The following is a 17,855-nucleotide window of genomic DNA, read 5'->3' on the forward strand; positions in this document are numbered from 1 at the left end:
TAGGAAATTCGAAATTTCAGAAGAATACTTGAGAATCAAGGAAAACTGTGATAAAGAAGCTGAAAGGCCTAAATTTCATATCAGAGAAATTTTTAAGAAGATTTTCTACAAACCCGTTCTACTCTGCATATTTATGATGTTCTTCCAAATGTTTGGAGGCTATGGCCCAATCATCTTCCACTCAGTAAGTTCTTTTAAGGTTTGAGAACCTGGAGAGGCACATACTCGTGATTTTATTTTATCTTGGGGGGGGAGAGACCTTTGTCAAAATAAGAAAATTATTTGAAAATTTTCAAAATCCTAAGGTAGTCTAATCGTAGTTCGGAAAATCCGGCACCAGAGACCTCCCCTGTCAAAAAAAGAGCCCATTTCTCTGTCTGCACTAGATTGTGACGCTTAGGTACAACACTTTTTTCGAACAGACACAAACATTTCTTTTCAGGCGCGTTGATTAGATAAATAATATACAGTATTTTAGGAAGGGAACTGAATTTTTGGGAACTCAGTTTTTAAGGTAGAATAATAGCAATTACAACAACTGATTCAAATACTTTGTATACTGATATCACGTGCAGTGATGTCCAAAATAGTTTGTTTTTCTTAAAAATTAATTTAAAAAAAAATTTTCTACAAAATAAGTTTTTCAAAGGAAATTAAGGAGCTCCATTAAACAAAAAATGAGCAAAAATCAAATCAAATAATGTACCAAGCGTGAAACTACCACAAATCAGCAGCGATAAATAAATGAAACCCAAAACGAACAGAAATTACAGTAAATAACTGAGTCAAACTCAAAAGGAGCAGAAATTAACATAAGTTGGGCCCTAAACCCCTATGCCTTCCCAAGGCCAGAACATAATTTGCACTTTACTGAAAAAAATATAATTGTTTTTTCCTTTTATAACTTTAATAAATCAAATAATATTAAGATTTTGATTACTAAATATGAGTATATGTATGTTAAACTGACAATGCACATTCATTTGTATTTTTTTCAGTAAAGTGGAAATTATGTTCTCTAAAAGAAAAAAATAATAAATAATACATTGTGCCAACATCGTTCTTATTTACCCTCAGGGCATAACTTAGAACCATTGCCCCGAGGGTTGTGGGGGAGTCTCCTCCTCAAAACATATTTTCTATCCGGAAATCAACTACGCTGAACAAAATGGCTATCTCAAAATTTTGATTGGATGTGTTTGGAGGAATGATGGGCTTGGGGGGGGGGGGGGCTAGTTGCCATCCAATCACATTCGAATATTAAAAAGGGTCCTAAACCATTTAATTTACAATAGAATTATCCTTTTTTTAATTTTATACTACAACGCCTTCTAGAAAAACCCTATATGCCCCCAGTGCATAACTTACAACCCTTGCCCTGAAGGCTGTGGGGGAGTGTCCTCCTAAAAAACATAATTTCTATCTGGAAATCATCTACTCTGAACTAAATGGTTATCTAAAAATTTTGATGGGATTCGTGTGTAGAACCGTTGAGCGTTTAAGGGGTGTTAGTCCCCTCACAATCACTTTCGAGTGTTAAAAAGGGCCCAATCAACGTCAATTTCGACGCGATGTATCCATTTCTCAAGGGTTTGAGACAACTCCTCCAATGGACAGTGACTTGCTCTGAAGGAAAAATAATAATAAATAATACATTGTGCCAACATCGTTCTTATATACCCTCAGGGTATAACTTAAAAACCTTGCCCCGAGGGTTGTGGGCGAGTGTCCTCCTCAAAAACATAATTTCTATTTGGAAATCAGCTACGCTGAACAAAATGGCTACCTCAAAGTTTTGATTGGATGTGTTTGGGGGAATGGGGGGGGGGGAGGCTCGTTGCCCTCCAATCACTTTTGACTACTAAAAAGGGCACTAGCCACTCCAATTTCCAATCGATCGAGCTCTTTTCGAAGTTTCTACGACAACTCCATCGATACGAAGTGCCCGGATATGGAAAAAAAGAATACATTGTGCCAACATCGTTCTTTACTTAGGCAGCGCTATTGCGCTGCCTATTATAATATGTGTGTTTGAACGGGTGTTATATTTGAAAATAAAGAGCCATGCGGTAGCTTAAAATTGACATGTATTAGTAAAGCGAAATCTGAACATTTTATTTTCAAAAGAAATTAATTCTATTGGTACATATGACATGTTCAGGCCCAATACATGAAGGGGTATCGTATTTATAAGGGTGTCGTTTTTCAAAATCTTCATTTTAAAATCTGAAACTTGCCTTAAGAGTAGGGAGGGCCTAGTCTCTTATGACTACCTAAAGGCAATGGTAATGTTAATAATAAACCCCAGGTAAGATACAAACCTAGTTGAAGCAAAACTTTAGCTAAAAAAAAAGAAAAAATAGCCTCCCTCGAGTGAAGTCTTAACTTATGAAACTCTAATCCTCATTTGATTTGATAAATCTATTGTCATTTCAAAGAATCTAGGATTGGACGTTGCCATTTAGACTAAAATGCTATAACAGAAAACTAAAAACTGGCAAGATTTTGTATGTAACCCAAATTCATGATTTTATGGTAAGAGACCCTACTAAAATGGGTTCTACAGTGCCATCTGATAATACTAATTTATGTTTTGTGAAAACAAGCATTCGACTAGACTTTTCCTGTTGACAGAAGAGTCTTAATGAAACCTAACAGTTTTTTCTGTCAACATTCAATAAAGTTCAATTTGTACTTCGGCTAAACGACTATAAAAAATAACACACAGTCGCACAAAATAACTAAACAAAAATATAACTAAGAATAAGCAAAGCGTAGAGAAAATGGCCTAACCGGAATAATGAGGCTCATACAGTTTTTGCCTTATTGGCAATGACAGGCATAAAACGAAAACACATAATGCCTGAACAAGCTCATTATTTGATACCAAAATACACTCATGTAGCGTACAGCTAGTAGATACGTATAGCTGGTTCAATGTCGTATCAAGAAGGGGGAGGGGCTTAGGGGGTTTCAACAGCCCCCCCCCCCCCCCCCCCGAAATTTTTTTCCTACTGGTAAAAAGTAACAGAAATGAATATAGACAAATTTTTGGTGCTTTTGTTAAATTTTTTTCTTAATCCCCCCCCCCTCGAACAAAAATTCTTGATATAGCCTTGACCGGGCTAAACATTGGCAAACGAAAATCAGCGCTCAGCTCAGTTGCACTAACATAATCAGGCACTTTATGCTGGGAACATAGGGTTGCAGGATGGTGTGAAGTCGAACAGGACTCCAAAAACAATAGTTTGTACAAACACTATTGATCCAAAATTGTATTTCTAAAACATCTTTAAATAGGTTCCTTAATTAAAAAACTAGTCTTTATGACTTCACAAGTCCTAGTCAAAAGTCAAATCAATTAAACCTTTTAAAGCCAGTTTTTCTAAGCTAAAGATGGTTTAAACTCGCCAGATTGCCTGGAACATAAGATAGGCTCATTAAATGCGTAATGATAGATTTATATTTTGCTTTTTTCTTCATTATTACGCAGCCATAATAAAAATAAGACGTAACTCAAGAAGCTTAAGGTTTGGTTTAAAGTATTGTAATCAAATTATATAGGCCACTGTATATTTTTAAAATGTTTCTAAGAATCTTTTAAATTGACTAGATTTTTGAAGTTAATGTTTCTACTTGATCTCTCAGTTAAAAATGTGTTCTTTGAGTTTGCTAGACTTTGATTGAATTCTAGATGGACATTTTGTTTACCTTTCACAATTACACTGCCGTGCTAAGCTTAAGTGGCGTAACTAAAGGAACTGAAGTTTGGGAACTAATTACACCACATTGTGAAGATGCTTTTAATTTTATTAATAATCTTTGGTTGCTTCTAATATATTTTGCTTGAATAGTTCTAGCTTAAAACGTAGTACTGCCCTTAGGAAAGGGGCAGTTTAATGGAGATATTTACCCGTCCCTCTTTTGCATTCGCTTTACTATCACTAAAAATAGGGCGATTTTTTTTATAATTTTATGATAAAAAAACCTGAAAAACACTAAAACTTCTTTTGCTGGTAAAGCACTGTATATAAATTATATACAGTATAATCACGACCCAGTAATATTTGTCTACTACAGTCTTCGCGCGTATAAAAGCTCCGCCCATATCCTCGTCCGTCCTCGCCCATCAACAGTTCAGTTTATATTACCCTGGAACACGTATTTTGGCAGAAACTTTCTCAAAATGCCTTTGAAACCAACTCGAGACTTTGAAGCCCACTTGTAATTAAATAAAAAAAACAAGTTTTTTAAACTGAAAGTAAGGAGCGACATTAAAACTTAAAACGAACAGAAATTATTCCGTATATGAAAGAGGCTGTCCCCTCCTCAACACTTCGCTCTTTAAGCTTAAGTTTTTTATTGTTTTAAAAAATAAAGTTGTGAGACAAAGTCAAACTTTAGCGTAAAGAGCGAGGCGTTGAGGAGGGGACAGCCCCTTTCATGTACGGAATAATTTCTGTTCGTTTTAAGTTTTAATGTCGTTCCTTACTTTCAGTTTAAAAAGCTTGTTTTTTTTATTTAATTTCTGATCGTTTTTTAGTTAATGCAGTTTTGTCTCACCGTCATTGAATAAGTAAACAAAATTTGCATGAAAATTTTACTTTTCTTTTGCTAAATGGCTGTCTCTAAATTTGGTTCTGACGTAATTTACAAATTAACTTACGTAACGAACTTCTATATTCGTATATTTTTCTTCTGGCAAAAAGTACGTTGCAGATTTTTGCAGAAATGAGCTTGAAACCTATATAATAATGTTTTGTGATACTCTGAATCTGACGGTGTGATTTTCATTAAAATTCTTTCGCTTGTAGGGGATGTTTCCCCCCTCTTTAAAAAATCAGGTAAATTTTCTCAGGCTCGTAGCCTTTGATGAGTAATACTAAACTTAATAAAATATATATATTTAGAATCAGCATTATAAGCTCTTTCTTTTGATACATTTATTGACATCAAAATTCCGTTTTTAAAAGTTTCGATTACTATTGAGCCGTATCCCTTGTTTTTTTTCATTGTTTTTTTTTTTATTACGTATATGTTATTACGTATATGACGGGGTTCTCCCCTTAGTCAATACCTCGCTCTTTACGTTAAAAGTTAAAAAAATTTTTAATTCACAAACCCCTGAATCACAAAGGCCGTTTAATTATAATAGATAGCTCTTTTTAAAGCACTAAAAAAAAACTGTAGCATAAAGAGCGAGGTATTGACTTGGGGGAGAACCCCCTCATATACGTAATAATTTCTGTTCGTTTTAAGTTCTAATGTTGCTTCTTACTTTCAGTTGATTACTTACTTTCAGTCTGTATACTTCCCAATAACCAATACAATATGTAAGCACTGGGCAAGGTTCATAACTTGCACCCCTTCCCCTGGGAACTGTGGGGGATTAAGTCATCTTAAAAGACATATTTATTAGATTTTCGACTATGCTGAACAAAATGGCTATCTAAAAATTTTCATTAGGTGACTGAGAAAAAAATTAGCGTGGGATGGGGCCTAGTTGCCCTCCATTTTTTTGGTCACTTGAAAAGGGCACTAGAACTTTTAATTTCCGTTCCAATGAGCCCTCCTGCGATATTCTAGGACCACTGGGTCAATACGATTAACCCTGGAGAAAAGAAAAAAAAACAAAAAAAACAAAAAAACGAAAAAACACGCATCCATGATCTTTCTTCTGGCAAAAAATGGAAAATTCCACATTTTTGTAGATAGGAGCTTGAAACCTCTACAGTAGGGTTCTCTGATACGCTGAATATGATGGTGTGATTTTCATTAAGGTTCTATAACTTTTAGGGGGTTTATCCTCCTTTTGTCGAAAATCAGCCAAATTTTCTCAGGCGCGTAACTTTTGACGAGTATAATTAAACTTGATGAAATTTATATATTTGAAATCAGAATTAAAATTTGATTCTTTTGATGTATCTATTGGTATCAAAATTCTGTTTTTTAGAGTTTCGGTTACCATTGAGCCGGGTCACTCCTTACTTACAGTTCGTTACCACGAACTGTTTGATTTCTAAAAACATCTAATAATAACATTACAGTACTAGTTACCGGTTTTTATATATGTATTGGAATAAACTAATTTAAAATTAGATTCTTTAGAATTTAGTGTTACAAAGCTGAAGCCAAGTTTCGCGTTCAAGAGAAATCTGACTTGTTTACCCGTGAAAAAAAAATTTAATATCGCTTATGTTTCTACGTTTTTTGGAGCACTTGCATCTTGGTCCGGCTTTGTATAATGGTTGACATTGGGAATGATTAAATGTATGAATGTATGTATAACTATGTATGCATAAATAAATGTATGTATAACTAAATGTAATGTAAAACTCTATAAATGTGTATACAGTGTCTTAAAGTAACAAGACAGTCACCAATCAATGCTAGGAGTTACCTAAGCATCCAAGATTGCTCCCATGCAGACAAGCGTTTTTTTTTTGTTAGTCTCTTTTGCCAAAGTTATCCACGAGAAGGTGCTGCTGTCGACCGGTAAGGTTATTTCTCTCTGATTATAAAATAAGAGTCAAACTCTTTGGTCATATGCTGCCTCGACTTCAGGAAACTATATGCGAATATTTACTGAAAGTCAGGTGAATAGGGGAAAAACAAATCTTTGGTGAAATTTTAAGTTGAATCTGGAGCCTTGGGCTCTTTACAGTAGGCATGGGAGACACTGGAACAACGAAAATGTTGCCGACTTGGCCACCACGGATAAAAAAAATGGTCATCAGAAGTCATTCGAGTCTCCATTAAAATAAAAATATCTACGGTTTTTCAAAAGGAATCTTCACAAAAAATCTGAAAAATTCAAGCCAAAAACCAGCTCGGCCACATTTTGATTCCCCTCATAATAAAATTCATGCGATCCCTCCTCCTTTCCGCGTAAGCGCCGTACGTGTGTGCGCGTAAGGAACCCTACTATGACAGAATATGTTATATATTTCTATATATTTATTTATATATATATATATATATATATATATATATATATATATATATATATATATATATATATATATATATATATATATATATATATATATATATATATATATATAATATTTATATACATATATATTTATATATGTATATATATGTATATATAAGTTCAAGAATTCAGAAGAAGCTTACTTCTCCACAGTAAACAATTATAATTAATTCTAAAAAGATGTTCGAGTTAGCATGATCAGAACTGTAATGTAACATATTGACTTGACTTGCTTTATTTACTACTAATTACAAAATAAACTATATACAAGCAACCGCCCGGGGAAGGCTCAAAAAGCCTGATGAAAGACGGCTGCAATCCTCTAATTCTCAACATCTCAAAATTTTAATTGTAAAAAAAAAAAGACCTGAAAAAATACCTGAACACTCTCTGTCAATTTAAAAAATATTAACAAAAAATATTAACAAAAGAAAAAAAAAATTAAGACATTAATTATGAAAATAATAATAAATTAAATCCCCTCTCCCAATAAATGTTTTTTTATTTTTACTTTAAACGACCCAATGTGTTCAGCTTCCCGAACGCAAACTGGGATATCATTCCAAATAGCAGAAGCCAAATACCGAATCCCGAAACCTGCACGAGTGGTGTCTCGATACTCAACCGTAAAATTTTCCGCCTCTCTAGTCGCATACCTGTGGAGTGAACTATTTAAGCGAAAAAAATTTGTAAAAACTGGAGGACATACATTATTCCAACATCTATAGGCAAAAATAGCAGCTTGGTAATCACGAATCTGACCAATGTTAAGCACTCTTAAATTTTTAAAACATGACGCGGTATCATTCACATTTTCTATATAATTCCCAAGAAGACGTACTGTTTTATTTTGTAAAATCTGCACTCTCTTGAAATTTGCATAAAAATAGCTAGACCAAATGACACAACCATAAGAAATATAAGGCGCAACAATACTATGATACAATAATAAAAGAACCGATAATGGTAAAAAATGCCTCAAACGACGCAAAATTCCCAGACCTCTAGCAACTTTAGCTGCAACAAGATCACTATGGTGCTTCCAAGATAAATTACAATCAAGCTGGAAGCCCAAATAACACACCTCATACACCTGTGACAAAGGATTACCATTAAAAAATATCTGTCCATCAACACTCGCAGGCTTACCAACTCTCCAAAAACTTCTAAAATTAGTTTTTTTTAACATTCGCTGACAATAGTCGGAAACTTTTAAATGCATAAAATGACTTTAAGATTCTACATACATTAAACAATAGATCACCAATCATTCGACTAGACATAGTCAAAGCAGTATCATTAATAAAAGTCGTGATAAAACACTACGGTAAGTAAAAACGCATTGAATCAATATACACAAGGTACAGAAATGGTCCCAAGACAGATCCCTGAGGTACACCACACTTCACTTGATAGGGAGAAGAAAATGCATCATTTAAAACAACTTGAATAGATCTTCCACTTAAAAAACTATCAAACCATTTCAGATGATTACCGCGAACTCCAAGGGACTGTAGACGTTTGAGTAAAATTTTAAAATCCACTGTATCAAACGCCTTTCTAAAATCAATAAAAACAGTCAAAGAGATTTCACCACGTTCAAAGATCACAGAGAGAATGCACGGCGTCCGACGTCGAGTGACCTTTCCTAAAGCCGAACTGAGTTTCACTTAACATCCCTGTTTTCGTAAGGTAATCATATAGCCTTCTATGCACAATTTTTTCAAATATTTTTAAAAACAGGGGAAGGATTGATATAGGTCTATAATTCTCGATATCTAGTTTAGACCCACCTTTATGGAGAGGAATGACTTTTGCCCTTTTAAGCGCATCGGGGAATACCCCAGTTTCCAGGGAAAGATTGATTATGTGGGCGAAACATGGTATTAAATAACACATAACTGATTTAAAAGCCTTCAAATTAATTCCATCTGTCCCTGCTGAATTAGATTTGATTGTTTTCACAACCAATGGAAATATATTTCCATTGTTTTTATTAGGTTGAAATTTTGACAGAGGTCAACAGTCCCCTTCGTGGAGAGAACGCATCTATCATACTAGCTGCTGTCATGGTAGTAGTTGCTATAATGGCTGCATTCATCATGGACAAAGCAGGAAGAAAGGTTCTCCTATCAATTTCTGGATTTTTTCTCATTGCTGCACTTTGTGCTTTGGGTGCTTTCTTTTACATCAAGGTAAGTTGAAGAATTCAGAAGAAGCTTACTTCTCCGCAGTAAACAATTATAATTAATTCTAAAAGGATGTTCTGAGTAAGCATGATCAGAACTGTAATTTGTACTTGATATCTTTAAATTATTCAACATTATGGTTGCATCAACAGCTCTAACTACGGTTTACTCTGTAAAGAGTGAACCACGGCCCATATTAACCTAAAGTTCTTAAACGTGTTTTGGAGAAAAAAAAACTGTTTGTTGAGGATAATTTGTAATTAAAATCTGATGCAGGAATAGTGACTATTATTTTTTACCTTAATCGTAAAAGTTTTAGACTTTTGAAGAATAGCTGGAAACCTTTCGGAAATGTTGGTGGATTGAAATGAGGAGTGCACTAGTGGAATCATTATGGTCAAAAACTGGGTTTTTAGCCATTAGCCACCCATTTTGAAAGCCGGAGAAAATCCTATTTAAGAATGTGTATCCTTGATGGGTCTTTTTTTCTTTCCTGGGGTGCTAGCGGGGTATTGGAACATCATGAACAGTTCTCTAATTGTTCATTTGAAAGCTAATAGTTAGGTCTATGGCCTTTTCATAAATTCTTCTTGGTAACGCCTTCATAAAGTACCGTATGACTCCAAATGTGGCTCTTTCTGGTGGCCAGTTTTGGAGTAGAAAGGCTGGGAATTACAATCTTTGCAGTAGCTGCAGTTCGGTAAAAAGGAAACTGCGCCTTTTGTAACAGAAATGCCAAACAAGTTATTGTTTGGCATCTGACCTGTAAACATCTGTTTTGTTTTTAAGCCGGATTAAATTTGGAATAAATTACAGTGGACAGTTTCGCAATAAGTGAAATAATAAATTGATATTTGGAAGGAGTATATATCTTTGTACTTTAGATCTATCACAAGCTTTTGATAGTGTATGTCATAGTCAGCTTTTTTCTGCTCTTCGTGGTTGCGGTGTCAATCTATCGGTTATTTTGCTACTTCAGTACTCGTACTCTAATTCTTTTCTTCGGCTGAATTCTGTGCCTGCATCTATTATTAAATTGAAAAGAGGTTTAAGGCAAGGTGGAGTTTTATCTCCGACCCTTTTTAATTTATGTATTTCAGGAGTTCTGGCAAAGATATAGGCTACCTATCTCTCCGGTTTTTCTGACGTTTCATACCTGGCTTACGCTGATGATCTGCTTCTTATAAGCCGTACTAAAACTGGTTTATCTAACATGGTTTCTTGTGTTTTCACTTCTTTTTCAGACATAGGCCTTTCTCTTAATGTAGATAAATGTAAATTTCTTTCTTTTAATAACACTTCTAGTACTTCCCTTCGCTGTAGTGACTTTACTATCCCTCTCGTAGATTCCCTTCAATGGCTCAGTATTTCAATTACTAATAGTCTTCCGAGCTTGCGCCAGCGCACAGTGTCAGATATTAATATGAAAATTCAATGAGGGTATGCTAAGATTGTTGCCAATTGAGATAAATATAACAAATTTGCGTTGGCCCAGCTTCGCTCAACTTTTTAAGGCAATTCAAGTCTTCTTGCTTCTAGAATTTTTCTTCTTCTTAAGAAAAATGACTTAAAAAGAATGCAGATTAATTATTTTAGATTTTGTAAATTTTTGTTGTTTCTTCCAACTTGGACTAAAAACCGGGTAGTTATTGATAAATTTCTTGTTCCTAATATTACTGAAAAACTGGAAGCACTACACAGAAAACTTTCAAATACTGCTTGTATCCGTTTTTCTCCGCACCATCACCTTATCAGGTTTTTTCAGTCGTAAATTATTTTTCTTTTATATTTTTAATTGTTTTTCTCTGTTTGGTCATTCTACATTTTTTAGTATTGTAAAGAGTGAGTAAAACTCAAATACTGATAATAATAATGACAGCTTGTGTCCATATTTCTGTATATTATTGCTTATTAGATTCTGCAAGTTGTGAGTTTTTTTTTCTCTCTTCCTCTTTTCCCCCTCCTTTCATGTTATTTCATTTTTGTTTTAGTTTCTTTTAAATTATTATGTGTTATTCTGTAACTAGTAATCTTTTATTTATATATTGATTTGTGTTGCATTTTATGTTTTTTTTCCTCGTGATACTCCACGTATTGTACCTCTGTACTGTGTGGGTTAGAAATAAATAATAATAATAATAATATTTACGGACGTTCACCATTGGATATTTTTACTTATTCAGGTGCTGTATTATCGTACTGTCTTTTTAACTTATGAGCAGTGTTTTTTGACCATCAAGAATCACGGATGATTTCCAAGGTACTTATATCACGGAAAATGGAATCGTGTGCTTAGTGTCCTTATGTGAACAGAAGTTAACGAACCTTTTCAAGGATATCCTGCATCTACAGACAATTGTCATCGATAGGCCCCCATCCCTTAGTGAAATCCCCACTGAATGGCCAAATTTACTGTCACCAAGCGAAAAATTTGAACTTCAGAAAATCAGTTCATTTCCCAATAACTGGTCAGATCCGCTAAGGTGGAAGGCAGATTTAAATTTTCAGATTACTGCTTACAGGAAGCTCCCCAGGAGATGTCAGCGTTGCCAGAGTATGTCCTACGATACTAAGAAGTGCGAATCAAGTGCTATGAAATGCGCGTGCTGTTCGGGCGACCACAAGCTCTCTAGAGAAAAGCCTTGTTCTCTGTTCAGGTTCAGTGTGCAATTAGTGATTCTAAAGGTCATCTATTTTACAGTTTCTTCTGTCCTCCGATTCGTAAGCGTATAAATGCAAAGAAAAAATTTACCTTATTGATTGCTCGTTCCCGTAGTGGCTTATAACTTGAACGGAGTTCTTGGTAAAACTGAAGTGTTAAGGCTGCTTTTGCCTACTAATGGAATACTATGTTTACAGGAACATCACCTCCTTGATTTTGCTATGCCGTTTTTTGATACATTTCTTCCTGGTTATAAACATTATTCGGTCCCTGCTATACCTACTAGGGGACGCCCGTCGGGAGGACTAGTTACTCTTATACCCGATACATTTGATTTTCGTCTGATATTTTATAATCATTATTTCATTGCATCCTGTATTTCTGAATATATTTTGATTAATTTTTATTTCCCAACAGATTACCGGAATGACCTGTCTGATTATTTATTCCAAGATGCGTGTGGTAAACTGAGTGCTTTTGTTCAAAAGTATTCAGCTAATTATAATATTTGCATAGCGGGTGACCTGAACTGCGATCTGCTCAATTCAAGTTGTGTGCGTTCTTCTCTTTTCCTTTCGTCACTACCAAATCTGTCAATCTTAAATAAAACGGATAATTTTACTTATTTTCATAATACCAGGTCAACTAGTAATCTTGATCACGTTCTTGTTCTTACTTCTGGCTCGGTTTCTGTTTAATTGGAGTGGCTGTAGATATACCGATTAGTGATCATAGACCTTTAAAGTTTTCGCTGTTACTTGAAGGAATTCCTCAGCAAAGAAATGAAAGGAAAAATCAACCTTGGAGAACTAAGTTGATTTGGGATCAAAATCTTGTTGATTCTTATAGGGTCTGTGTAGATTCTGAAGTTTCGAAATTTATTGTACCAGAGTATTCAAGTCTTAAACCTGCAGAGTCTACACTATTAGATATAGATTGTACATTTCACCAGTTTGTCCATTGCCTTAAACTTTGTGCAGATCTAGTTTTTGAGAAGAAAAGATATAAAGTAGGAACTGAGATACCTTGTTGGTCTAATAACGCAGAGTTGGTAGCGGTGAACAATTTAGCTAAGCTTAATTATCTCCGTTGGTGAGACACTGGTAAGCCCCCAGATCACCCTACATTTTTTTAGATGAAAGCAAGTAAGGCGGCATTCCCAAGAGAATTCTGGCTGCATAAAGATAATCTGATAAAACTTACTTCAGAAAAAGTTGATGATGATCAGCAGTCTTTGTGGCGAACTTTAAAAAATAGGAAAAGAGCTGGTTCAAATAAAATCTCTCATAAAGCCCCAACAGAGAAAATATGGGTGGACCATTTTCTGAATGTAATGTCTTTATGTAATAATAATCCTGAAGAGGTCCGAGAGCTTGATGAACTTCTTTCTCGTCGAGATCCTCAGTTTTTTCTTACTAGTTATGATTTGAATGTAGCTCTGAAGTGTCTTAAAACTAAAAGTGCTCCGGACCATGATAGAATTTTTTCCAATCATCTGAAACTTGCCCCAGCTTATTTTTTTGCCAAGCTTATGCGTTTTCTTTTTAAAATCTGATCCTTTGGTCTGGGCAAATGTCAACTTCTATTAAAAAAGGGATATTTATGCCGGTTCCAAAAAATGCAAAAAGCAAGCACCAGACATGCAATTCTTTTCGGCCTATTACTGACATCTTACTCGATGAAGTAAGATGTTTGGACTTAGTGTTAAATCTCTTTCTGTTTCGCTTGATTTCGGTTCGAATCAATTGGGGTTCACTAGGAGTACGGGTTGTGATCATACACATACTACTTTTTTCAAATTTTAAATTTTTCATGGCTTCAAGGAGATATGTTATATTGTTTATTAATATATATTAAAGGAGCTTTCGATAATCTTTCTCATGCATCTGCTCTACTTAGCTTACTAAAATGTGGTTTACCACATAACCTGGTTTAATGTTTTTCGTTAGTGGTATTCTGGACTTAAAGTTCTTATTGCCTCGGGATCTATTATTTCTGCTGATGAAGTAGTAGTTAGGAAGGGGGGTTAGACAGGGGGGGGGGATATTATCGTCGTCTAATTTCAATTTGTGTCTAAAATACTTTTTTGCTTCATCAAAAACCTCTTTAATTCACTTAGCAGTTGAAATTAGTTATTTGGCTTATGCTGATGACATTATTTTACTTAGTCGGTCAAAGAATGTGCTGATTGAAAATTCTAAGATTTTAGCGAATGAGTTGAACAAAAAACGACTAGAAATTAACCTCGCGAAATGCCAGTATTTTGATATTCCTGACCCTCTTGGCTCTCCTCCACTTTATTGCGGTAATGATCTGATTTTTCATGCTTTTGACTCGGTGATATACCTAGGTGTCCCATATGTAAAAGTAAAAAGACTATCGCTTCTTTTAATAATAAGCCATCTGAAATTTAAAATAAGAAAGACGTTCGGTTCCCTCGTTCATCTGCGGGGTAATATGAGAAGGGATATATTAGCTAGACTGTACCAGTCATTGGTTCTACCTTTGATTAGTTTTCCCGCGGTGATTTTGAAAACTTTTCCATCTGCTGCTTCATCTCAAATTAAAGTTGCGTGTTTTAGATATTTTAAATTTCTACTAGGTTTTCCGCTAAGTGCTCGTAATACTTCTTTAAAATATACCTATGGAATAAAGGACCCACTTGAAGTAATAAAGATTAAGTGTGAGTTTTTAGTTCAAAAGGCTCGAAATTATCTTGAATATAGAAATTTATTCTAGTTTTTTGAAAAAATCTAACCGATGTTAACCGATTGACGTAGATGGTTGTATTAATCTGTAGTTATTGTAGTTATTGGTAGTTATAGTTATATATATTGTAGTTATATGTAGTTATTGGTAGGTATTGTTAATTGTAAATTGTGTCTTTATATTTTATATTTATTTTGAATGTACTCCTCATAGTGTATCCTGAGGGAAAATAAAAGTATTATTATTATTATTATTATTATTAAATAAAAAAATCAAAAAAATCAGCCCAACTGTCTCGTGAAAAAATGTCGTAGATTCCTTTTCGTACCTTTTTTTTGGAATTTCGTAAAGCTGTAGGTCTGCCCTGTACCTCTAAAAAAATTCAAGGTTTTTTTTTATGATGGGTGTTCCTAGACTGGAGACTAGGTTGTATTAAAATAATTTTTATACAAAATTTTTCTATTTCAAAATTTTTCAAAATTATTCTACTTCTGAGAAATTATTTCTCTTTTGTTTGTTTTGCTTGAAAACTTGATCAGCATTGTTAATTTTTTTTTTTGTTTGTTGAAGGTAAGGAATCAATTCTCTTCAAAATACATATCCTTTCAGGTAATGGTAAATGACAGTTTAGGCTTTTGGAGATTCAAAGGGGTGGTTGCTCCAGCCCCGAAGAATCCCCTGACGAGGACAGGCTGGGTATTAAAGGTTGGATCTGTTCCAGTATTGTGAGACAGCTTGGGATCTTAGCTCTGATATAATCTTCTTTCTCCATCCCTATCCCCAAAGCAGCTGCAGGGTGACATTGGGGAGTATTAAGTAGGGAGGGGCCAGAAGGCGCGGGACTTACATAATTTACTCAAGGATTACTGATCCACTAACGGGTCAATGACACCATTTTCAAGGTCGATTTATTTGTTTTTTCTAAGTGTATTGACTCCGAGACGAAGTTTGCACATGCGCACTGAATTCTAACGGGACAATGTAGTGATCCACTAATGGGTCAATGACACCGAGGGGAGCTAGATTTCTGAGAAATTGATTTGCATAATCGGCGGGAAATTATTGATCAACGAAGGGGAATTAAGAAACAGTATGGTTTCTTTGATCTTTAGGTCTGAATAATAAATGGTCTTTAGTGACAGAGATAAATTAATATTCTATTTTTAAATATGGCTTCTCTGGTCATTAGGCTTAGTGATAAATTCTGGAATTAATATTCTATTGAAACGTTAATACTGTAGCTAGGAAAACCTAGGAGATGAAGATAGATTGAATAATTTTACGCGGGAAAGGATTTCCCGGGAATTTCAAATGTGACAATGCAGGGATGCCAAAACAAAGGAACAGACATAAATAACTTTTAAGGGATTGTTTAGGTGAAACCGTTTTATAAAGTTTATGAGATGATTTGGGCGAAACTGTTCAAGAAATTTTAGAAGATGATTTAGGCGAAACAGTTAGAAATATTTTAAAAGATGATTTAGGCGAAACAGTTTGAGACATTTTAGAAGATGATTTGGGCAAAACCGTTTGAGACATTTTAGAAGATTATTTAGGCGAAACAGTTTGAGACATTTTAGAAAATGATTTGAGGTAAACTCTGTGGTAGTTATAATACACAATTTCCATTTTAACAGTGTTGTGAGGTCTCCGACCCCAACCCCAAGCCCCCTCCCAACTTTTTTAGGCCCCTCCCCCCATTTTTTTTACTTTTTTTTGCGTGCTTGAGACATAGAAGGGCCCACCCCCTCCCTACAACTTTTTTGGCCCCCTCCCACCATTTTTTTTTTACTTTTTTTGTTCTTTTTAACTTTTTATTTTTATTTTTTTTAACATGAAATTTTTTTCAACTTTTTTTTACATGTCTTCGAATGAGATAAAACATATTTAAAACTTAAAAATTTCACATTTAATATTTGTAAAATTTGTTAGAATGATAACAATTTATCTGTTAGAAGTAATAAGTTTTCTGTCAATGATACAAAATTTTTCTTAGAAGTAACAATTTTTCATTGTGATAAAAAGTTTTTCAACAGAAGTAGCAAAATTTCTTTAACACTAACACATTTTCTCATGGAAGTATCAATATTTTTAATTAACACTAACAAACTTTTACTTAAAACTATCAAATTTTTCTTAGAAGTATAATTTTTTTCCGTTCATGATAAAAAGTTTTCAGTCAAAAGTATCAAGTTTTCCTTAACTCTAACAAATTTTTTCATCAAATTAAAAATTTTTTCATTAACACTAACAGAGTTTTAGTTACAGCTATCAGGTTTCTCTTAGAAGTAACAATTTTTCGTCAGTGATAACAAATTTTCTGTTAGAACTAACAAGTTTTCTGTCAAAGATATCAAATTTTTCTTAGAAGTAACAATTTTTTCGTTTAGGGTAGCAAGTTTTCTGTCAGAAGTATTAAGTTTTCCTTTCACACTGACAAATTTTCTCTTCGAAGTAACAACTTTTTCCTCAATACTAACAAACTTTTACATAATACTATAAAATTTCTCTTAGAAGTAACAATTTTTTCGTTTATGATAACAAGTTTTCTGTCAAAAGTAGCAAGTTAATAACTTTTTCGTCTATGATAATAAGTTTTCTGTCAAAGATACCATATTTTTCTTGAAGTAACACTAAAAAATTTTCTCATCGAAGTAACAATTTTTCGTCAGTGATAACAAATTTTCTGTAAAAAGTAGCAAGTGCCAGAGATACCATTTTTTTCTTAGAAGTACCAAGTTCTTCGGTTAGGATAGCAAGTTTTCTGTCAGAAGTATCAAGTTTTCCTTAACACTAAAAAATTATCTTCTTGAGGTAACAACTTTTTCCTTAATACCAACCAACTTCTACTTAAAACTATCAACTATCTCTTAGAAGTAAAAATTTTTATCAGTCATAATAAGTTTTCTATAAAAATTACAAGTTTTCTACCAAAGATACCAATTTTTTCTTAGAAGTAACAACTTTTTAGTTTATGATAACAAGTTTTCTGTCAGAAGTATCAAGTTTTCTTTAAAACTAAAAAATATTCTCTTCGAAGTAACGACTTTTTCCTCAATACCAACAAACTTCTACTTAAAACTATCAAATATCTCTTAGAAGTAACAATTTTTTCGTCAGTGATAACAAGTTTTCTGTAAGAAGTATCAAGTTCCCCGTCAAAGATACCACATTTTTATTAGAAATAACAATTTCATCGTTTATGATAACAAGTTTTCTGTTAGTAGTAGCAATATTTCCCTAACACTAAAAAAATTTCTCCTTGAAGTAATTATCTTTTACCTTAATACTAACAAACTTT

At 33.9% G+C, this 17,855-nt stretch overlaps 1 protein-coding gene across 1 annotated transcript in view; it reads left to right on the top strand.

Annotated features, from left to right (window-relative positions):
• Nucleotides 1-17,855, top strand: part of LOC148953169 (facilitated trehalose transporter Tret1-like) — a 32,680-nt gene that overhangs the window by 5,208 nt on the left and 9,617 nt on the right. Inside the window, exons 2-3 of the mRNA XM_089087894.1 lie at nucleotides 4-184; nucleotides 8,995-9,189. Of these exons, the coding sequence (XP_088944020.1) occupies nucleotides 4-184; nucleotides 8,995-9,189 (376 nt within the window). The remainder of the gene's footprint in view (nucleotides 1-3; nucleotides 185-8,994; nucleotides 9,190-17,855) is intronic.

Source organism: Artemia sp. Qi Xiang Cuo, chromosome 4 (genome assembly GCF_049724085.1).
Source record: "Artemia sp. Qi Xiang Cuo chromosome 4, ASM4972408v1, whole genome shotgun sequence".
NCBI lineage: Eukaryota > Metazoa > Arthropoda > Branchiopoda > Anostraca > Artemiidae > Artemia > Artemia sp. Qi Xiang Cuo.